This window comes from Psittacula echo (assembly GCF_963264785.1).
Source record: "Psittacula echo genome assembly, chromosome: 5".
Lineage (NCBI taxonomy): Eukaryota > Metazoa > Chordata > Aves > Psittaciformes > Psittacidae > Psittacula > Psittacula echo.
Genome location: NC_137739.1, coordinates 43,439,783 through 43,463,787, shown reverse-complemented (window position 1 = coordinate 43,463,787; position 24,005 = coordinate 43,439,783). Strand labels below are relative to the sequence as shown.

Genomic DNA, 24,005 nt, shown 5'->3' with positions numbered 1-24,005 from the left:
AAACTAGCTATGTCCTGAGGAGATATGCATTTCATTATGCTGTAGCAGTTGAATATTTTTCTCATTAAATATATGGGCATAATACCTAGCAGAACAAAACTCTAAGGTATAGAAGTGCTATGAAAAGGTTTTGCAAGTTCACTTGACAATTTAAAAAGATGAACTCTAACTAAAATATTTTGCTTATTAGGGCAGGAAATTGTGTCCCAAAACAATGCACAAGCTACTTTGTAAAGCTGAATATCAAACAAAGAAAAATGGAGAGACTTCCAGGTGCAGTTCTAAAAAGGTACAAATGAAAGCCCTGCAGTCCTTGGCATATATATATAAATAACATTTATAATAGCACAAATGACTATACATAGTAGGTTCAGATGATTAAGTCATCTTGGAAATCAGATTTGCAGCTGCTTATGCAGAGAAGCAAGAAATGGAAGTTATTGTAAGCAGGCTGAAAATATCTTCTGACAGAATCAGCTTGTTCTGTGATCATCTGATTTACATCCCCTTGCTGCACAAATCAGGAGGTTTAGAGTTGCTGAATTTGATACATTTCAGTGCAAAATTGGGTATCTTGATCTGTGAAAATGGAAGTGGGAGCTCCGTTTTCATTAACACTTCACCACTACTGCTGTTTTGACCAGACAGTATCTGGGGAAAAATCAACACCTAGTGATGCATATAATGCTTCCTGCAGTACCTTAACAGTAGGGGTTTTTTGCCTCCAGGATAGAGAGAAAAGGGAAAGAATTGCTTGTTATGAGCTGGGAAAGCAGCGCAGTTGGCTCTGGCAGTGAGGGGGTTGACTGACAGTCTGCAGTGCAGTGGAGTTAGCTGAGCTCCCTATATGGCTGTGGATTAGCTATATGCTAATACTGATAGGAGAAGAGGAGCTGTACAGAGCGCAGTGAGCTGACGGTGGAGGCGATCAGAGTCACAGCAGAGCTGACTCCTCAAGAGCCATGGCTGAAGGGGGTGAAGGAGGAGAGGATGAAATACAGTTCCTACGAACTGTAAGTATCTGCTTTTTATAGGTCATGTAATACATGATTTTATGTCTCATGTCTGTTCCTTTCCTGTTGTATTAAAAATGAAGTGTTATTTCTGTGCTGAGCTTTGCCAAATGGGAGAATTGATTTAGTCAGTGGGAAAAAATAAAGCAAGAATATGAGCTTTAATAGCATCAAGCAGTCTCAGTGTGTTCTTCCCTGAATTTGCTCAATAGCCAGTTTGGTACAAGGAGACCTATTTCCGCTGTAATCCCCTGTGTTTGAAGCGTCCTCGTCAACTTTGTACTTGGGTTTCTAAATGTAGCATGCCAAATATCTGACCTCTGAAACTTCTGTCTAGGTTAGATTTCACTGGCATTAACAGAAGCTTTGCAGATAGGAGAGCCTTAAAATGATGAATAAACCAAGCAAGCCTTTGGTGACCTCTTCTGATAAACACAGAATGCACACTTGTGTGTAGGGAATACTAACAGATGTTGAAGTTGAGGCTTTGCAAATGTTTGGGGTCTCTTCTCTGCTTAAAAGAAGCTTATTTTAAAAGGAGATAAGGATTTCTTTGGGAAGGGGTGTTAATTAGTGAAATAGTCTTTGCCTGGTGTAAGTTGCTATAAAGAGCCCTCACACCATTCTTTCCTAAAGCTTTAAGCAAATCTAGTATGACAACTGATTTGGACTTTTAAGCAAGTAGTGATCATGCATTAATTTTTGGGAAGAGGGTAGGATCTTTTTCATGTGTCATCTTGTGTCTCTCATTATTTTTACCCTGCATGACTAAGAGTTTGTTGTTGTGTAACTAGCATGAAAAAACTGCTACATGCTACCTTTCCTTTTCATTTATTACAAATAATGTTCCAGAAGCAGAATCCTCTAGAGTTGATACAACTTTAAAAGGATGAGTCTCTAAAATACAACATGCTAAGTGTCCAAAATAGAAAATTCCAAGGCTCATTTCTGAGAGGCTGGGAATATATATTTCTGGGAATTAAAGGTTGGAGGGTGGTGATGGTTGCTGCTGCTTATGTAGATTGTTTAGGTGTGATGAAGTGTCATTAGCACCTTTAAGCCTAGGAGAATTTCAGGGAGGGAAGAGAAATGGATAGTTACAACAAAGTGTTCTTTCCAACATCCCTTAACTTCACTTTTTAGAGGTACCTGTATTACATAATTCAGTAGGTTACTCAGCCTTTAGGAGACAAGGGCTTTAAATGTCCTTCATCCTTTCACTTTTTAAGATGTTGCCTTGACTGAACAGTCTTCCTCAGTGATGAAGGGATAAGCTTTGCCTATTTGTAGATAGCTATGTAGATGTATGTGCTACATGAGATGGCAATTTCTGCTGCTGTGACCCATTCTTTCTAGAAGAGCTCTATAGCACTTCTTCCCAACAGGTGAAATAAAGCACTAAATAGAGGAGGGGATCAAAAATGGGAACAGCAAAAGTGAGACTATGCAGATGTGTTCCTTCTACTTGGTGCTAGGAAATCTTTTAGAGGGGAAAAAAATTGACTAGATTTCTGTCATTGAAGTCCCAGCTTCTCCTTGCTGTGAACAATCATATCAATTACTACTGTCTCTTTCCCATTATAAGTTCTTTCACCTTTGTGAAGAACGGATCAATTGTTGTTTTGCAATATATGGAGAAAGGAATGATTTATTAGGTATTGAGAGCTACAGTGATGTTAAGCTTTCAGTAGTTAGTGCTTAGAGCTTTTATTGTTGCTTAAAAAGTTTGTACATACAAATATGAAGTACAGTACATTTTTACAACTTTACAACTTTTTCAGTGAAATTGTTGATCAGTCAGGATCTTCTCCAGATGAAATGTTTTCTGGGAATTTGGCTTGCTAGGGAATGTTTCCCAGGCTTGTATAGCAGAATCTTCCTTTGAAATTCTTGATCTGCATACTCCTTATTTTTGCGTCTGTAGACCGAAGAATGTTTTAGGCTCTTAAAGATAACTCTTTCTTGGTGAGGTATAAAATAAGATTCAAAAATATCTTTCAGTATTTTTTGAAGGAGCAAGACAATTAACTCTTAAAAGCCTAGTAAAATTAATTTTTGCTTCCTTAAAGGAAAACTTTGCATTTGTCCCCCATTTTTTGTTGGCTATGAAGTGTTTCTTCTTCTGGATTTAAAATGCCATTTTTCAGCTTTCTGCTTATATAGAAAGGCTGGAAGCTCAGTAACACATAAAAGTGGTACCTGTATTTGCTTTTAGGAAGCAGCAAACTTTATAAACTTTGATGGAAGGCTTTTCACTATATCACTGTTCCCAAGGCATTCCTCACATTTATTAATTTGACAGCAATGAAAATGACAAAGACCTAAAGAATAAATTACAGAGAGAAGATACCACTTTCATTGTCATCATTTTTGTAGTAGTAGTATGTCTTCAGTGATCATTTCAAGTAAATCTTAGTTCTTGTGTGAAGTCTTTATGAACAATGATAGCATTTAAAGGAAGGTGTTATTAATAAAGTGTAATTTCCTTTATTAATTTTTCCCTGACTTTGTAAGTTCAGCGTGAATACAAATAAACAGTTTTTACTTACACTGCTACCTTGCTGCTTTGTCTTAGTTATGAAATCTTGGTTTTTGTTTCTGTGGTAATGTTTGAATTGTTTCTCTAGTTTTCTAGTTGATGGTTTTCATTTGGATTTGACCCTGGATATTCAATGTATGTGTTCCCACTTGCATATTGTGTATGGAAGGGAGAAGCAAAGCACTTGTTATATGTGTGTAATATGCAATACTGCTATCTTTTATTTCCTGCCCTGGTAATGTTTGGTCTACTTTTAGTAGTTGTCTGCTTTGCCCTATCATTTGTTTGTTACCCCTTCCTAAGGTATGAATACATGAGATATTAATGAAGGTAATGTTTATGCAGATTTAGGTGAGAACAAGTAAGTTAACCGTTGCTGTTTTGAAATAACATGCTGAGGGATATAGAGGGGGCCCTGTTACCCTTGGCAATGTGGATATATGAGTGTAAAGCATTCTCGTTCAAGCCTTTCCTAGCTACTGGGACTCTACTATTGTGACAAGTTGACAAAGTCCTTGTCTCTCTGGAACTTATTCCCAAGATCTCTGTGATTCTGACTACTGCTGAATTAATAAAAAATTAGGCAATGCCTTAGAGCCGATAGCTTTTGTCTTCCTTCATCAGAAATACCTATATATTCACTTGCTATCAGAGAGCATGAATGGGGGCTGGGGGAGGTCACACCCTGCTCAAAGCATAGAATCAGTTTAAATGTTCTTGTAAGGAAGCATGTCAAAGTTGTTTACCATCTTAAGAGTCTTAATTATGATGGTAACATTAGTTAATAGGTGTATTGCTTTGTTACTTTTTTTGAAATGTATTGTATTAATGGAAAGTATTTCCACTTATTTTAATACTTTTTTTTTTTTTTTTTTTTGAGATGGCTCATAACATGTTAGTCAAAGTTTTGTCTTGTTTTCCATGGATCTGAACAGTGTGTGTTGGTGTGTATGGGTATTAATTAGCGTGTGTGCATGTGTCTGTGTGACTCCCCAACTGGTTGCAAATTCATTTCTCTGAATGACAAAGGCCTCTAACAATTGATTCTTCTTTGACTTTTGCTCATTTAGGTCACTGGTGGTGTATCCCTAGTGACATAACAAAGAATGTCTGAAGTGGAAACATTAACATAAGTAGTCCTTAACAGTCCAACTTAATATCTAATAGTTATACTACTAACTGCACACAGATATTCTGTAGCACAGATCTCTATGGCTTGATTCAGTACAGTACAAATATCTGCTAAGTAATGCTCACCAGATAAATACTTGCAAACAATTGTATTGGACAAATGTCCAAATGTCAGAAAATAATGGATGATATTTCTGGGAAGAAAGTTTTAGCGGTGGTTAATTAAAACCTGGGAAAGTATGGAATATGTTCTCAGTGAGTTGTGTATGAGATTATATAAAGAGATACAGAAATTTGTATATAGTGAAAGTCACAAAGGGTAAGGAATGCCTTAAGCTTAAATCAGTGGAATTTTCCTGAAGCCTCTTTTAAGAGAGCTGGCACAAGTTCTGCATGCTTCTTGAACAGCTGAGTGTGATCCATGGTATTGTTTTCAAATTAATAAGGACATTTTGTCTTCTGTTACTGAAATGACTGTATCATGAAATTCATGATACAGTAGTTGTCCATTAGTCAATGAATTTCTTTTAGGAAAAGGGTAAAAAGAAAGGAAGAATAATGTTATATAAAACTTGAGTTGCTTCTGAGAACTGGTATGTCCTGGGAGTTGATTAAGTGTTGATTTTTATGTGTTTTTTTTTGTTTGTTTTTTTTTTTTTTTTTTAATTAAATGTTTATCCGTGTATCGTATGATGCACTCAAAAATTTGTCGTACTGTAAATGTAATTTACAATATTACACAGACCTTCAGCAAGGAAATAGTCCTAGGCAAAGATTGAGCATGAGCTCTCTGTTTTGCATGTAGTGACAAACTGGGCAAACCTATTCACAAAGTTGAGAGCACATGCAGGGAGTAAAAGCTGGCAATACAATGGGTGAAATGAAATAAAGCAATGTTATTTACAAAGAAGGAAACTACAAGTTCTAAGCAACTCAACTCAGAATAAGTTCATAAAATTAAGTATGACTTACATGGTAGAAACTGAAGGATAATAAGGCACAAAGAGTGCTTGCAGGTAGCTATATACTAAAAAGACTGGGAAAAAAGCATTTGCTAGGTGATAGTGTCTGGAAAGGCTGTATCAGGTAAGGGTGGCAGAAAGGAGAAAAGGCAAATAGAGTTTTACAGATATAGCAGTTGGACAGTGAAGACCTAAATCATTATTAGAGGAGAATGCTTATTTCTCCCTATCAAAATGAAGATAGCTGACTTAGGGACACACTTCTAAAGGTCTTGACATTACAGGCTGCTGCTGTTGGAGATCATATGTTGTTTGGGCTGTTTCCCTGATACCTTCCTTACATTTTGTTTAGCATGGATTTATAGAATAAACTGTAAATCTATTTTTTCCTTCAAGGACATAGAGCACAAATGTTCATAGATACATTGTACAACATTGCATGTTGTATTATAGGTAATGATAGTGTATATATATATATGATGTATGTATACACATTATATATACATATACATGAGATATATACAAGACATGTAATTATATGTAATGAGTTCTGCTTTTTTAAGCTGCTTCATATTAGCCCAGTCTACACCAGTTACACGAAGCAACATTGCACTACATGAACTCAGCATCATGCTTTACCCCTGTTTCTTTCTACAGCTTAAACTAAAAAAAAAAAAATGCTATTTCAAAAAGAAATCACTGCATGTATCACAATAGGATACAGTGTATTGTTACAAAACGTTGCAAGATTGAATATAGTCATGATCCCTTTAACTCCTAAAATAGATACAACGAATTCCTTGTCAGTTTATTTTCCTTTATTTTTTCTTTCTCAGTTTTGGGGTTTTTTTTGGGTATTGGTGTCAATTCAGGTCTGGTGAAATAATATCAAATTTGTTATAATCAAGCAAAGTTCTTCATGTCTTCAACCTTCCAATGTTATTGAGTTAAAAGCCTTTTTAATAGGATTTGAGACCAAGCCATAATAATACAAGCATACATTTGCCTATTTTCTCTTAGCCCTACTTGTGGCTGTTGTGGGGATCCGTCCTCTGGTCAAGCTCTGCTTTGTGGTGTCTGAAGGGGGATTAATATCTTTGATAATAAACAGCAAGTTTGCTAGTAATGTTCCAACATTTTTGTAGAATGCAGCAAGTGGGTTGCCTGATCTCTGTGCCTTATTTCTAATCCCCTGCCATGCTAACTGGGTATGATTCATATTGAAATCCAGCTGTGAATATTGCTTCTTTCTCAGTTCCCATGGCAGTGCTGTGACCAGACAGCCAAAATGCTGCCAGGTGCATTAGATACAGATTCCAAAAACTAAACCAGAGTGGTGGGCAGGGAGGATAAGAAAGGAAATTTATCATCTAGATATTTAGAATGTATTTATTTCAATAACAGGACACTAGTTTTAAAGTCATGTGTTTATTGACTTCTTTCATGAAATAAGGATTTTGCAAATGGCACATCATAATAGTGCAGATATATAATAAATACAGACTTCTATAGACAGTAAAATTATCATCTCACTGGCTGTGCTTGTCAGCCATTGTGCACCTGCTGTCAGTCAAGCTCTGTCTTAACAGGTGTGGTTCAGCTGTAAATAGGAGCTGATGGCCAGTCTGTCAGTCAGATAAGCTCGCGTTTCCAGTGCCCTTTTCTGGCACTTCATGTCTGTAGTGGGGAGTGGCAGCTTCAATCAGTGCAAGCAATGGCAGAGACAACAACAACATAAGGTGAAATATTCAGTAGTAACATCAGGTTTGTTCCTTCTACTGGGCTTTTATCCAAATAAGCAAGTGCTAGTTCCTCAGTAAGATGAGTAGTCAGCACACGCCTGAGCTGTTTTTAGTCCACAACAAACATCTCTGTCAGTCTTGAGCATTTCAGCTACTTTGGCATTTAACTGGGTTCTCCAGTACCTTGTACTAGAAAATCAACTTCCCTTTACCCAACTGAAACAACTTTAATTCTCTCCAATAGCAACATAAGATGAAAGAACTGTAACTGAAATAAAATCCTTTATAAATCACTTGTACAAACAATAGAGTTTCAACTTGGTGACTTGAAACAACTGTTTAGCAGAAGATGCGGAACTAATTTAAACACTGAAGATTTAATATGCTTTCAAATTGCATCAGCAGTACCATGTACAAGCGGGAGTACAAGGATACTCAAGCTTAGAATATATACTAAAAAGCCTTGGATGAGTCACTAAAATGCTTAAGGCCAAATGACTTCTATCTCCCAAGACTCTCCCTGAAGTTCAACTATATTGTCTCATCTTTTCTGTATATGGAGGATGCCCAGAAGACCTGTACACCTGGTGCATATTAAGGATATTTAATGTCAATAGTTAGTAGAATTCAGAAGCTGTTTGATAATGTGTAAAAATGTTGATGCAGTCAGTGCCGTCACTTAACATTTTGATTAAAAAAAAAACAAAACAAAAACACAAAACAAAACCAAAACAAAAAAACAAACCAAACAAAAAAAAAAAAAAAAAAAAAAGAAAAAACCTTCCCAAACTGTCAGTATTATATACTCCATGCAACTAGCATAACCTTCTTCTGAAATGCATATCCATTTCTATTGCACTTTCCAAAAGATCAGAATCAGTAGACTTTATAGTTCATGTGTAGCCAAAGGTGGGAAAGGTAGACTTTACAGTTTGGAAGACCTCAGTCTGATCATGAATGTCATGCCTGCATTTGTTGCCACTGGAAAACCTTTTTGTGAAGAACATTTACAGAACAAATATTCTTTGCTGCATATATGTTGACCATCACAGGATAAAGTGTTAATGGGGATTAATAAGATTTGATTTCCTGATCAGTTACTATGCATGGGAAGTTACTATGTATGGATCAGTTACTATGTATGGGAAGTGATTCTATTTATAATATATGTCAAACCTTCATTTAAAAATTTGCATTTTTATCTTATGCGCATTTATGTACATTGCAATTAATAAGGAGTGTGGTTTTTAAAATGCATAGAATAATAGTAACTTTCAAATTTGCAGACCCTAAACATTTTCTGTGTGAGTTGCTGTAGACTGTATCTCAAACTCCTTACTTGCTTTCTTTGTAAAGTTTTGCAGATCTCTTGGAGATAGTCCTGCCTGAATAATTTTTAATTCAGCCTTCATCATCTTCATTTATTTTAGTTACTTTATTACTATCCCTGGAAATAGTTGTAGGTAACATGGTATAGGTGAAGTTACAGGGAATGGCTCATGGTGACTAGTGCTTCTGATGGCTGAATCACTAAGGCATTTCAACTGCATACATGCATATTTATCTATTTATTTATTTTTACACAATGTAACAAAAAATGTGAGCTTTCAAAAATGTTGAGAGTTTACTTACTATACTGCATTTATGTATGTCTATGTTTATAATGGTTGTACTTCTAGCAGTTCTTAAAACTCTCTTCAATACTTTGATTTTTATGCAGATGGAAGATTTGGTTGCTTTTTACATAATGAAATCAAATATGATAGGACTTACAAAAAGAAGTTTCAGTAATATGTGTTAATATAATGTTGTGTTTTACAAGAGAAGGAAAATTCAGCAACTACTGTAGGACTGATTTTCTACTCTTGTAGTTTTGAAGCAACACTTTTATGCAGCACTGAAAAGATAAACTTACTGGACTGGCCAAAGTTTGTTTCATAGAAATGAATATAATGGTGTTACTGGAGAAGGGTATAGGATGTCTGATTATATAATCTTCACCAGTGATGTGAACATTCTCCCATCGTTACTTCAGTTTAATGTGTGAAATAGTAAGAGCTTAGTATATCAAACTTGGTTTGATGGAGAGCTGCTTGCTTTACTCAAGCAAATCAGCCTGAGTTTCAGAATTGTTTCAGTTAGGTATTTTGGTCCCATTCTCCTCTATGCGCAGCTCTTCTCTATGGTATGCTCTTAGGATTGTTTAAGGGCAGCACATAGCAGCTACTAAACCAGCTAGACAGAAACTAGTGGTGAGGTCTAAAACAACTTGATGTGTCATTGTAAATATTGCTTAAACAGTCAGATTGTTCTTCCAGGATAAAACGCATACTAATCATTAAGTTGTTACAAAATTTGGAATTTCCTCAAGGAGGTAAAAAATAGATTATCACCTGCAAATACAGGTTTCCACTTAAGAAACTGTATTGATAATGTAAATATTTTCCTTTGTTAAGGAAGAGAATTTTATGAGAAGATAAAATAGTTTTATTATTCAGCCTATTAGTCAATTTTGCTTTGAAATGCCACAATTTGATGAGTCGTGAATGTGCTAGCTAGCCTAATGAAGGTAAGTTACAGAAGCTGTCATTAATGACCTTTTAATGTTAACCAGAGTAGAGTTCCTATTTCTTATCATACAGCTGTGTAAGCAATAAGCTGTAAAGTTGTATCCACTGGTACCTTGTTGAGAAAACTGCTTTGAGAGAAGCTGAATTAGGAAGTACAGTCTTTGTGATTAAAGTGAAATTCAGGAAGCTTGATGGTACGGAAGATTCTAGATTCATTTTGAGCATGTAATTTTCATTTCATGATCAAAGTTTGGTTTTGTTAGAAAGACTTACACATTTTTATTTGCCAGGGATCTTCCCAAGTCAGCCTCTCTCAAGGTTGACCTTAGGCTTAAATAACACCATTGTCTAAATAGGGGCCTGTATATAAGGCTTAGCTTGCCAGTTAGAGTGGTAATATGACCTTTCCTATCCTTGCCAATATGAAGAACATATAGAATCATAAATCAGAACAGTCTAAAGGGTGAAATATGCCCACTACAACATAAAAAAAGGTTTTGGGGGGGAGGGGTGCCAAAATCTTCAAGAAAAAAAAAAAAAAAAAAAAGGCCAAAAGATGATAGTGGTGATATTCTGTTATAGGTAATGTGTGACATCAGTAGAATGTTTCTAGTATTGTTTAGAAAATGAAACATATAATTGCATAACTGTATAATGTGTTCATGAAATCATCCTAATCCATTTACTACTTTTATCTTTCACATCAGTCTTTCTTTTCTTTGATTATCTAAGAAAAACAGACAGAGCAGTAATAACAGTAGCTGCTGGAAGATTATCCTGAACTTGGGCTACTTCCAGGCAACATCAGTTAACAGTATCCAAAGTCTTTGTTTTTGTGCATCCCTTAAATCTCCAGCACCTATTGCTGTAAGGAAACACCCGATCAACTAGCTGTGTAATTTAGCTATCTCAAACCACCAGATTCAGATACTGACTTCTGTGTACTGTTTTCTTTTCATATAATTTCTTAAACCAGACATTTTCACAGTAAACTGGAGGCTGCAGTTGTAAAAACAACAGAAGTTACTTAGCTATTCCTCTCAAGTGCAGCTGCAGAGGACAAAATCAAAGTTGTTATTTACTGAAAAGTAGGTATATTGTATAAACAAAAGTCTATGTGAGCTTTTAGTAGTGCTGAGTTAGCCCCCATCAGATCATGTCGCTGCCTAGGTGTTTTTCTTTGGTGGTTGACGTGGCATCTTGAAGGTAACATACCTCCTTTTTCGTTCAAGCAGAATGAAATGTAGTCAGGGTTCTTGGCACACAACCTTCATTTGGTTTCTTTAAATGGTTGTAGGTTCTGTACTTACTCATACTGATCAGGTGCAAGGTTAGTGGTTTGATTGTAGGATAACCGTGCATTGATTGTATAAGCATTTTGAGGGGATACACAAGGTGAAGAGTTACAAAGCAGAAATGCTGCCTTATACAATGTTGGGCAATGTGCTGATGTCCTAAAATAGAGATATGAAGCAATGGCAACACCTGCGTCTTCCCAAGTATTTCTTCTCCTGTTACAATATTATATATGTATAGCAATTGCTGATTACTTTCTGTCTAGTACATGCATAGTTTGCATGGCTCTTGTGATTACTAGCTGTGCTTGGATCTCTGGCTGCAGGTCTTGGCTTCAGATATTTGCAAATTAGTGTAATAGTAACCTGTAGAACTTGATAAAATGTTACAGCTATGTGTAAGGGTCAGTCCTTGGTAGGTACGTGTGATGAAAGTGTACTGTTGCTAAACAGTGCTTAGTTGGAAGGCACATGTGCTAGATGTGAAAGCTTGCAAATTCAAAAAGGGGGAACTGACTATATTGAACAACCAAAAGTAATCAGAAATTTAGTTTATATGTTTATATAAATATTTGATTGTGAGAAAATGAAGCAACATTAATCAAGTAGAACAACCACTTCTTATATTACACTGAGCAGTATTAATTTCAGCCCAATGATCTAATGATGGCTGGACTTGGGAGAATTATCTCAAACCATCTCAAGTGAACCATGATTAAAACCTGGGATTTAGCCTAAGCAATACGCTCTGAAGGACTCTATTGTGCTTACTTACATTAACATGACAGCTTGAAGAAGAACAGCTTGAAGAAGCTGCAAACGTTAGTGTCTAGTACCTGTGACTGAGCACAAATATGTAGACTATCTTGGCAAGCAACATATATTTTTTTTAATATATATATAAAAATATACATATATATATATTTGAATGATTTTCATTTAAGAATTGGCAATACTGTTGCGTCCAGGCATGGGCTAGGGTTTACAAGGTGCTGTACAAACAAAAGAAAACAGTACATTTTCTGATGCAAAGAACTTACATTGATGGGCAGGTTGCGGATAAGTTCACAAGGAAAACAAGACTTCACTAAGTATGAAAAATATTAAATCATAACACAATTTAAATGTTGCACTGCAAAATGAAGGTGTTAATTCATGGAATCATCCAATAGTTAGGGTTGGAAAGGACCTAAAGATCATCTAGTTCCAACCTCCCTGCCATGGGCAGGGACACCTCACAATAAACCATGCCACCAAAGGCCTCATCCAACCTGGCCTTGAACACCGCCAGGGATGGAGCACTCACAACCTCCCTGGGCAACCCATTCCAGTGCCTCACCACCCTAACAGTAAAGAATTTCTTACTTATATCCAATCTAAACTTCCCCTGTTTAAGTTTGAACCCGTTACCCCTTGTCCTGTCACTACAGTCCCTAATGGATAGTCCCTCCCCAGCATCCTTGTAGGCCCCCTTCAGATACTGGAATGCTGCTAGGAGGTCTCCACGCAGCCTTCTCTTCTCCAGGCTGAACAGCCCCAACTTTCTCAGCCTATCTTCATATGGGAGGTGCTCCAGTCCCCTGATCATCCTCGTGGCCCTCCTCTGGACTTGTTCCAACAGTTCCATGTCCTTTTTCTGTTGAGGACACCAGAACTGCACACAATACTCCAAGTGAGGTCTCACAAGAGCAGAGTAGAGAGGCAGGATCACCTCCTTCGACCTGCTGGTCACGCTTCTTTTGATGCAGCCCAGGATACGGTTGGCTTTCTGGGCTGCGAGAGCCCACTGGCGGCTCATGTTCATTTTCTCATCGACCAACACCCCCAAGTCCTTCTCTGCAGGGCTGCTCTGAATCTCTTCTCTGCCCAACCTGTAGCTGTGCCTGGGATTGCTCCGACTCAGGTGTAGGACCTTGCACTTGGCATGGTTAAACTTCATAAGGTTGGCATCAGCCCACCTCACAAGCATGTCGAGGTCCCTCTGGATGGCATCCCTTCCCTCCAGCGTATCAACCGAACCACACAGCTTGGTGTCATCGGCAAACTTGCTGAGGGCGCATTCAATCCCACTGTCCATGTTACCGACAAAGATGTTGAACAAGACCAGTCCCAACACCCATCCCTGAGGGACACCACTCGTTACCGGTCTCCAGCCGGATATCGAGCCATTGAGCACAACTCTTTGTGTGCAGCCATCCAGCCAGTTCTTTATCCATCAAATTGATGTCTCTCCAATTTAGAGACAAGGATGTTGTGTGGGACAGTGTCGAATGCTTTGCACAAGTCCAGGTAGATGATGTCAACTGCTCTGCCCCTGTCCATCAGTTTTGTAGCCCCATCATAGAAGGCCACCAAATTGGTCAGGCAGGATTTCCCCTTAGTGAAGCCATGCTGGCTGTCACCAATCGCCCTGTTGTCCATCATGTTCCTTAGCATGCCTTCCAGGAGAATCTGCTCCAAGATTTTGCCAGGCACAGAGGTGAGACTGACTGGTCTGTAATTCCCCGGGTCATCCATTTTCCCCTTCTTGAAAATGGGGGTTATATTTCCCTTTTTCCAGTCGTCGGGAACTTCACCTGACTGCCATGATTTTTCAAATATGATGGCCAGTGGCTTAGCAACTTCATTTGCCAGCTCCTTCAGGACCCGCGGATGGATTTCGTCAGGTCCCATGGACTTGTGTACGTTTAGGTTTTTAAGATGGTCTCGAACCAGATCCTCTCCTACAGTGGGCCTAGGGTCTTCATTCTCACAGTCCCGGCGTCCACCTTCCAAGTCTTGGGTGGTGCGGTCAGAGCCTTTGCCAGTGAAGACCAAGGCAATGAAGTAATATAAAATTCTAATAGTAATAAAAACCCAAACAAACAAAACCAGAAAAGAGGTAGTGGCTTATGTCTACCAAAATAAATAAATAAATAAATAATTTTGAATATTTTGTACATGGGCATTTGTGATTAGTGCTAGAAATTCGTCAGACATGGGAGTTTGCTTGATTGAAGGAATTGTTGCTAAAGGAAGGATGAGTGGCAAGAGTTATTAAATATGATGATAAGGAAAAGATGCAGTTATCCCACAGAGATGGATTGATTTTTTTTTTATTTTTTTAATTTTTTTTGACAAGTAGGAAAACCATACCGTAGCTGTTTAAAAAAAAAAAAAAAAAAAAAAAAAAAAGGAAACAAAAAGACCCACCGCCCCCCCAAAAAAAAAAAAAGTCTGAAAAAAATAATAGTATGTGGGTGGACTTGACTAGGGAGACAAAGAATCTTTATATTCATTCACTGTGACTATGCATTAGTAGTAAATATTTTCAAAGAGAGTTTGGAAAGATGGAGAGAGAAGTTGAGACACCAGTTTAATACTCATTTCTGCTTCAGCTCTACCTGAGGCTGTAAAAGCCAGAGTGAGAACAGCTGTCCTGTCTCTTGTTCCTTGAGTTCATAAAGAAATTTCAAGAAATTGTAAGAAATGGCAAGATTTTCATTAATTTTCACATGCATAACTTGCCAGAATTCTGGGTCTTAAAAGGCATTTGCTTGCTCCTGATGGAAAATTATATATAAGTAGGTGTTTTTTGTGGAAAAGAAAAACTTCAAAGTGGAATCTACATTAAAAAATGAGCTAGACCCCATCTCCTTGATTACAGAAGGAATGTAGCAAATGGATAAAGATACTTTGCTGAAAACACTGGCATTCTTCTGTCATTACTCATCTAAGTTCATCTTCATAGGTTATTTTTCAGACTTGTGAAGTCACTAAGACTTTCCAGTCATTCTGTTTGTTTTCTGTCTCTGCCTTATTTTTACCTCAAAGCATACATCTGAAGTATCTTTGCTTATATTAGTCTTGCATTTGCTTTCATTTCATGTGGAAATATTTATATATGTATCACAGCAACGTAGAACTGGAAAGAAGTTCTTTAGAGAAGTTTTAGAGTCATTGAATCATTTTGGACTGATGTTCAATTGAAAAACTGATTTTGCTACTGCTTTTATCAAAGTATCAACCCATTGATCTAGTAATCTTTCTTCAATTTTTCATCTCAAACATATTTATGTATTTCTAGGTTTATTTTTCTTATGTGTGCTAACAGTGTCAGGTATGAATATAACTACAAGAAAGAATTCTGTTCCCTCTCCAGTTTTGACTTTTCTGGAATAATTAACCTGAGTTTGTTTAGCTTACTTTCGTATGACTGGATTTTTGGTTTCCTCACAATTTTGTTTTTTCTTGTTTATACTCTTGCTGCTGAGTCTTCCTTAATCACAGGTGGCAACCAGTTCTTAGACAGTGAATAATACTTTCCTATTTCCTTGGCCAGGACTTGCTCACCTTTCATAGCAAGGCCATACTGACATATTTTAAAGAATATAAATTCAACCTAGAGATCAACCTAAAAAGTGACAATCTACACTTTTTTAATCTTTTTCTGATAGCTGCAAAGTCTATGACTGTGCTATTAAATGACATAGCTGCAGTCAATTCTCCAGCCTTGAGGCAAAGTGGAAGCATGCAGCTTATGTGCATATAGCTCAACTAAGTCCGCAGGGTGATCTTATTTATACCGCCTTTTGAGAACGGTCCCTAGTTTCTTTGGTACCCCAAGTCATGCAGTCACTCTCTGTGCCGTTTTAGAGAAAGTAGTGAAATGTCACGTACCTAAGTATATATAGTATATATATTGGTATGAGTTAGAGGAGCATCATACTGCTTTTGATTTTCTTATATGTATTCTTTTTTTATGGTTACATTTCTCTTCAGTATCACATTTTAGTTTTGAAGGAAGTAGAATTTTAATTGAGAAAGAAGGAATACCCTTTCTCCTTATAACATCATAGACAAGAATCATAGAAACATTTAGGTTGGAAAAGACCTTTAAGTTTGTGTCCTTAAGTGCCACATCTACACCTCTTTTAAATACCTCCAGGGATTGCCACACAACCACTTCCCTGGGCATCCTGTTCCAATGCTTGACAACCCTTTCAGAGAAGAAATGTTTCCTAATATCCAGTCCAAGCCTAGTGCAACTTGAGGCTGTTTTCTCTTGTCTTGTCACTTGTTACTTAGGAGAAGAGACCAACAACCACTTTGCTACACTGTAGTAGGCAGTAATAAGGACTCCCTTGAGCTTCATTTTCTCCAGGCTGAACAACTCCAGTCCTCTGAGCTGCTCCTTGTAATGCTTGTTCGCCAGACCCTTCACCAGCTTCATTGCCATTCTTTGGACCTCCTCCAGCACCTCAATGTTTCTCTTGTAGTGAAGGGCCCAGAACTGACCACAGTATTCTAGGTGCAACCTCACTAGTGCTGAGTATAGGGGCACAATCACTTCCTTAGTCCTGCTGCCCATGCTATTTCTGATACAAGCCAGGATGCTGTTGGCCTTTTTGGCCACCTGGGAGCATTGCCAGCTCATATTCAGCAGGCTGTCAACCAGCACCCCCAGGTTCTTTTCCGCTGAGCAGCTTTCCAACCATTCTGCTCCAAGCCTGTAGTGTTGCATGGGGTTGTTGTGGACCAAGTGCAGGACCTGACACTTAGCCTTGTTGATCCTTATAAAACTGGCTTTGGCCCATCAATCCAACCTGTTCATATACCCCTGTAGAACCTTCCTACCCTCCAGTAGATCAACACTCCTACCCAACGTGGAGTTGTTTTCAAATTTACTAAGGGTTCACTCAATCCCGTTGTCCAGATCATGGATAAGGATATCAAATAGGGCTGAGCCCTGGAAAACAACGCTAGTGATCAGCCACCAACTGGATTTAACTCCATTCATCACAGCTCTTTGGGCTAAGTCATCCAGCCAGTTTTTTACCCAGTTAAGTGTATATCAGTCCAGGCATGTACCAGTATACCCTTCTGAGACTGAATTTGATGTCAGAAAGTCTTTAGTGCCAAGTCAGGAAGAAGAATTTAGGAATAGTGCTGTTGCTTGTTTGTAGGCCAGAACTCTCCAAATCAGGCTTACAGTCTTAGCTAGATTTCTGCCATTGAGAGCGCTGTCCTGAAGTAGAGCAGGAAGTGCATTCCTGACCATTGAGTATTTATCCTGGAATCATAGAATAGTTAAGGTTGGAAAGGACCTTAAGATCATCTAGTTCCAACTCCCCTGCCATAGGCAGGGACACCTCACACTAAACCATGTCACCCAAGGCTCTGTCCAACCTGGCTTTGGATACTGCCAGGGATGAAGCATTCACAACTTCCTTGGGCAACCCATTCCAGTGCCTCACCACCCTCACAATAAAGAGCTTCTTTATACCTAACTTAAACTTCTCCTGTTTCAGTTTTAACCCATTACCCCTTGTCCTGTCACTACAGTCCGTAGTGAAGAGTCCCTAGTGAAGAGCCCCTCCCCAGCATCCTTATAGGCCCCCTTCAGATGCTGGAAGGCTGCTATGAGGTCTCCACGCAGCTTTCTCTTCTCCAGGCTGAACAGCCCCAACTTTCTCAGCCCATCTTCATACGGGAGGTGCTCCCCCCCCTCCTCTGGATTTGTTCCAACAGTTCCATGTCCTTTTTCTGTTGAGGACACCAGAACTGCACACAATACTCCAAGTGAGGTCTCACGAGAGCAGAGTAGAGGGGCAGGATCACCTCCTTCGACCATCATGCTGCTCTTGATGCAGCCCAGGATACAGTTGGCTTTCTGGGCTGCGAGCACACACTGCTGGCTCATGTTCATTTTCTCATCGACCAACACCCCCAAGTCCTTCTCCTCCCAGCCTGCAGCTGTGAACTAGAACTAGCAGAACTAGAGCTAACTGCTATACTATTTTTTTTCCATGGCTGAGTGATAGCTTGCTTCTGCAGATTATAAAATAGTTTATACTAAAAATTTTTCAGAAAACTTGACTGTGTCCTTACCACCGTGGCATTAGAGCTGACAAATCCTCATTTCTTGGAGTATGTATTAATTTTATGAATTAATACATTTTATGAAAGTGTCTTGCCCACCTACTGAGAAGCGATTTTTATAGCTGTAATTCTTTTGGGCATAGGATCCCATTCATATTACCAAATTCAACAGTACAAATGCAGTCCCTAAAAAGGAGAAAGACTGAAGACAGAATTCCTTTGTCTTTCTTTGGTTTTTGTTTTTTATATTACAGTTAAACCATGCCCCTCAATTTACTTGGAACCATTATTGACAATAAGTATATATATTAATACGGTGAAGTCTTGCATTGCACAAGAAACTTATCTGCAGTTCTCAGGCAAAGATTTCTAAATTAGAGAAGCTGTGACTGGAATACGTGGTTAAAGCCTGTAAAAATCCCTCCCCTGAGCTTCCACTTAGAGGTAGAATTTAAGTGACCTAATAAAGCCTGAAAGTGGTGCAGTGTCATTTATTTGGCTGCCTGTGTGCTTCCAACAAATGTTTCAAAATGCTGTAATTTTTTTTTTTTCTGTGGGAGTCTTAGCTCCATGGTAACCATATCCAGTTTAACTCTTACAGAATCTTGTCACTGCAGAGAAACCCTCTTATCTAATGATTAAATCAACTCCGGTCTCCTTTCAACAGGCTGCCTTTCCTTCCCACCTGTTCCCCTAAGCAAAGTTTTGTCACGTATGAATGCAAATGATACTCTGTTTTATGATATTATCATTTCAGAATAATTCTTTCTGTTTTCTTCCTGAACAAGCAGAGAGAAAACGGTGAGGACAAAGGAATGCTAAGATGATGAGTCAGACTGTATTCTCAAAATTTTCAGGACCAGTTCCATTGCCACATTTGGGGGTCAGGACATTGGAAACAAAGTATGATGAGTATGGAAATGTTATTGCATGAAATAATGCTGAAATAATTGTGACCTTTAGAAAAGAAACAGTGCTGTAACAGAGGTAATCTGTAAGTTACATAGGAGTACATTTGATTCTGTTTCATAGCATAAGATAAATTTTGAAGGTGAAAGATGACAAATTCCATTCTAAAAATTGTATTGAGGTAAAAGTCTCATGTTCAGAAAGAATTAAACACTAGAGGATATGGGTTTTATATTAAGAAATGTACAAGGGTTTTGCAAGGAGTTCTGCACCCTAGTACACGAGAAATAAAGTAACCTCTATACATTCGAAGATATAGGAGGAAGTTTCCAGAGGAATGTTTTTCAGATTTGTATGGTAATTTGTGGAGTGTACAAGGAAGGGGAATGTTGTTTGTGAATATTTTCTACTTCCCTCAGAACAACAGTATTCACTATAAATCAGTGACATGTCAGTAACTAGACCAGTAATCTGACTGCTGCTGAAATGATTTGATCCAAAACCTAATGATACATATTTTTGTGAATTTCAGTTATTTTCAGTTAGCTGTCTGTGTATAACCAAGGAGAGAAAGTTCTGTGCGGTCTTGAAGCCTGATGCCTGGTGCATACTGAATATGGATGTAATTTTTTTTTTCTATATACCTCTTCTCTCGTACCATGTTGGCAATCTACAAGGGCATTAAATTCTAATTAGTCCTTCTGTCTACTCTTCCAGGTTACAATCATTGTACTGTTGCTTAGTCATTATAATGCAGCCATACTGAAATACTAATGACTTGCCTTGAGACCTTCTCGTCTGTGTTGAAATGAACTTGTGTGCTACTGCTTTGATAGGAGTCACAATGGATATATTTTTTTTTACTCTTTTTTTAGTTGTTATTCAGAATTACTTTTTTTTTTTCATGCTTAGTTGAAGGCATAGCTATGAAAAAAATAGCACAGCTTGAAAACTATACGTTTTATTATAGCTGAAGTTGTTTTGTTACTTGCTTGTATCTTCAGAGAATTTAATGGTACTGCTACATATATTAGTCTGCATACAGCATTTTTAAAGAATGTCTCATTTCTGTCGACCTGAATCTTACTAAAACCAAAAATGATTTCTTTACATTATTGGTTGTCTTTGTCCCATGTTGCATGCAAAATACTGTCAGAAATCATGGATCCCCTTCTAACTGAAATTCTTAGCTAGGAAAATGTGGTGTTTAATGCTCTCTACAATGGTAACATCATTTTGTTAGTAAAGTCAAATGAATATGGCTTGTCTTGTAGGACTTGAAATAAACTGATGAGCAGAGTAGGAGTCAGGAAGTTGTGATTACAGCCTTTGGACCATGTGTATATATTTTTAACACTTAGCACATGAATTAAATTTATTCTATATTCTCTGTGGCTACCACTGGCCAAAAGTCTGCAGATTAACTTCACAGAAGCAAGCCATAGTTTATTTTTATTATTTTTGAATATCTTGTAGGGTATTGTGTTTCATTAACTAAATGAAAAAGTAATTTTATTAACTAAACCATTATTTTTTTAATTAAATATGTAGTTTTATTAACTAAAATATTTTTGTGCTAAATACTCAGAGTACACTCTCTAAAACAGGGGGAAGCACAATTTTAAAGGCTGGTATATTTGGAAAGGATCTATTTTCAGGTGATCCAAGAGAGTCTTTTTGTTGTTTTTACTATGCAGTTATGTGATGAATGTTAATTACTTGTTAAAAAAAAAAAAAAAAAAAGAAAGAAAGTTTAATAGCTATGATCTTTATATTTTTTAGTGTGCTAAATTGTTTTTTAAGCTATCCTTTCAGACCTTTTAAAAAACTTTTCTCTGGATTAAAATTTCAGTGTGACATGCAAAATCAAATTTCCCTGCCTCTTTTAGGCACACTTACTGTTATTTCTACTGATGATATGCATTAGTTTCACTTTTTTTTTCATTTCCTTTTTATTTTTTTGTGTAAAGTGTTGCTAATCAGAGTTCATTCGTTAAAAAATTAACATAATCAGAAATTTCTTCTGAGCCACTGTGATTAGTCTTTATTCAGTCTTTTACCTGAGAGTGATGAGTTCTTCATTCTTAATGTGTGTGACAACACGTAACTACTACTGTTCAGTGAGGCCAATTGTCTTCTGTAAATATTTTCAGGCATACAGGGAGAAAATTGAGACCAGTGGGTTTATTGCCTCTTTTTTTTTTTTTTTTTTTTTTCTGAGTACTAACATGTATACAAATATATGATACTTGTATCTCAAAATTGGGTATCTGTTACTTTAGCGTAGTAGAATAAATAATAAATGAACATCTGATTTATTGCAGTGTTTTCTTAAGTGAACTGATGGTTTTCTTTAAAATTACTAAAGCATCAAAGAAAAGGAGGAAAGAAAAGGAAAATATTAAGTCTTCTGAGTAATAATTTTTTAATTCCCTTTAAAAAAAACCAAACATGCCTTGAAGAGATTCTGCTTAAATAAGACAGCTTTGCTGAGTTTTTTTCTTTCACAATAACTGAAGCAATAAGTAAATATCTAGCTACATATCTATTTTTATAGAGATTAGTATTAGGTGATTTATTCTTCTGTCTCAGGTGACCCATAATCCACAATAGATTTGCAAGTCATATCTCTTCCTGCCTCAACCCTAATTCACCAATTAATCTGTATAATTCAGAACAGAAAATTCAGTTCACTTACCTGTATGTATTTTGTCAGCTGCTTATTTCTTCTTTTGTTTTTGTTTTCCCAAGTAATGATATCAAAGAGTGATAGCCTTGAACCAACATTTGATTACAGTTGGTGTGCTAGAATCTCAGACCATGAAGGTGATCTTAATTCAGGTCACTAATCTCACATCTGTCTCATAAATAGTTCTTGTAACGTTAATCAAACATCACATGATAACATTTAACATAATTCAAATAATACACTATCTTGATTATGAAATTGTATTGAATATTATCTGTTTTGTGCTTTATTTATTTTTAAAGACGAGAAGTCTGAGGTCTAGGAAATACATCACTTAGAAGATAGGAAGCTGAAAAGAGCAGAACATTAACATCCTTGACCAGTTCAAATACAGAAAAGAGTTTTAGTAAGAAAAAGTATTGCATAAAAAAAATAGTTAAGAAAAAGCATTGAAATTAAAGTATGAGTTTAGCACTTAAACTGTGGAAAGACACAAAATTATACAATCATAGAATCATAGAATAGTTTGGGTTGGAAAGGACCTTAAGATCATGAAGTTCCAACCCCCCTGCCCTGGGCAGGAACACCCCACACTAAACGATGTCACCCAAGGCCTCATCCAACCTGGCCTTGAACACCGCCAAGGATGGAACATTCACAACCTCCCTGGGCAACCCATTCCAGTGCCTCACCACCCTAACAGTAAAGAATTTCTTACTTATATCCAATCTAAACTTCCCCTGTTTAAGTTTGAACCCGTTACCCCTTGTCCTGTCACTACAGTCCCTGCGGAATAGTCCATCCCCAGCATCCTTGTAGGCCCCCTTCAGATACTGAAAGGCTGCTATGAGGTCTCCACACAGCCTTCTCTTCTCCAGGCTGAACAGCCCCAACTTTCTCAGCCTATCTTCATATGGAAGGTGCTCCAGTCCCCTGATCATCCTCGTGGCCCTCCTCTAGACTTGTTCCAACAGTTCCATGTCCTTTTTCTGTTGAGGACACCAGAACTGCACACAATACTCCAAGTGAGGTCTCACGAGAGCAGAGTAGAGGAGCAGGATCACCTCCTTCGACCTGCTGGTCATGCTCCTTTTGATGCAGCCCAGGATACGGTTGGCTTTCTGGGCTGCGAGCGCACACTGTCGGCTCATGTTCATTTTCTCATCGACCAACACCCCCAAGTCCTTCTCCGCAGGGCTGCTCTGAATCTCTTCTTTGCCCAACCTGTAGCTGTGCCTGGGATTGCTCCAACCCAGGTGTAGGACCTTGCAATTGGCATGGTTAAACTTCATAAGGTTGGCATCAGCCCACCTCACAAGCATGTCGAGGTCCCTCTGGATGGCATCCCTTCCCTCCAGCGTATCAACCGAACCACACAGCTTGGTGTCATCGGCAAACTTGCTGAGGGCGCACTCAATCCCACTGTCCATGTTACCGACAAAGATGTTGAACAAGACCAGTCCCAACACCCATCCCTGAGGGACACCACTCGTTACCGGTCTCCAGCCGGATATCGAGCCATTGAGCAGAACTCTTTGCCTGCGGCCATTCAGCCTGTTCTTTATCCATCAAATTGATGTCTCTCCAATTTAGAGACAAGGATGTTGTGTGGGACAGTGTCGAATGCTTTGCACAAGTCCAGGTAGATGATGTCAACTGCTCTGCCCCTGTCCATCAGTTTTGTAGCCCCATCATAGAAGGCCACCAAATTGGTCAGGCAGGATTTCCCCTTAGTGAAGCCATGCTGGCTGTCACCAATCACCCTGTTGTCCATCATGTTCCTTAGCATGCCTTCCAGGAGAATCTGCTCCAAGATTTTGCCAGGCACAGAGGTGAGACTGACTGGTCTGTAATTCCCCGGGTCATCCATTTTCCCCTTCTTGAAAATGGGGGTTATATTTCCCTTTTTCCAGTCGTCGGGAACTTCACCTGACTGCCATGATTTTTCAAATATGATGGCCAGTGGCTTAGCAACTTCATTTGCCAGCTCCTTCAGGACCCGCGGATGGATTTCGTCAGGTCCCATGGACTTGTGTACGTTTAGGTTTTTAAGATGGTCTCGAACCAAATCAGGTACCAAATTGTAACCAAATTGTTCTTTCTGTTCAAAAAGCAGAAAAGTGCCAATCAGGTCACTGAATTTGTGCTTAGACAAATAAAAGTAATGTGTATTGGCAAGTTTCTCTGCAAGGAAGAAGACACAGAGAAACAAAAGCTTGTAGGAACAAGGGAGGCAGGAGTCTCTTCAAATGCAAACCAGTTCTGGCCTCTTTTTGCCAAGTTTGTTGGTCATA

At 38.1% G+C, this 24,005-nt stretch overlaps 1 protein-coding gene across 1 annotated transcript in view; it reads left to right on the top strand.

Annotated features, from left to right (window-relative positions):
* Positions 1-962: 962 nt before the first annotated feature.
* RYR3 (ryanodine receptor 3) overlaps positions 963-24,005 on the top strand; it is a gene marked incomplete at its 5' end in the record, with an annotated part of 224,891 nt that continues 201,848 nt past the window's right edge. Inside the window, one exon of the mRNA XM_080618062.1 lies at positions 963-1,013. Within this exon, the coding sequence (XP_080474188.1) occupies positions 963-1,013 (51 nt within the window). The remainder of the gene's footprint in view (positions 1,014-24,005) is intronic.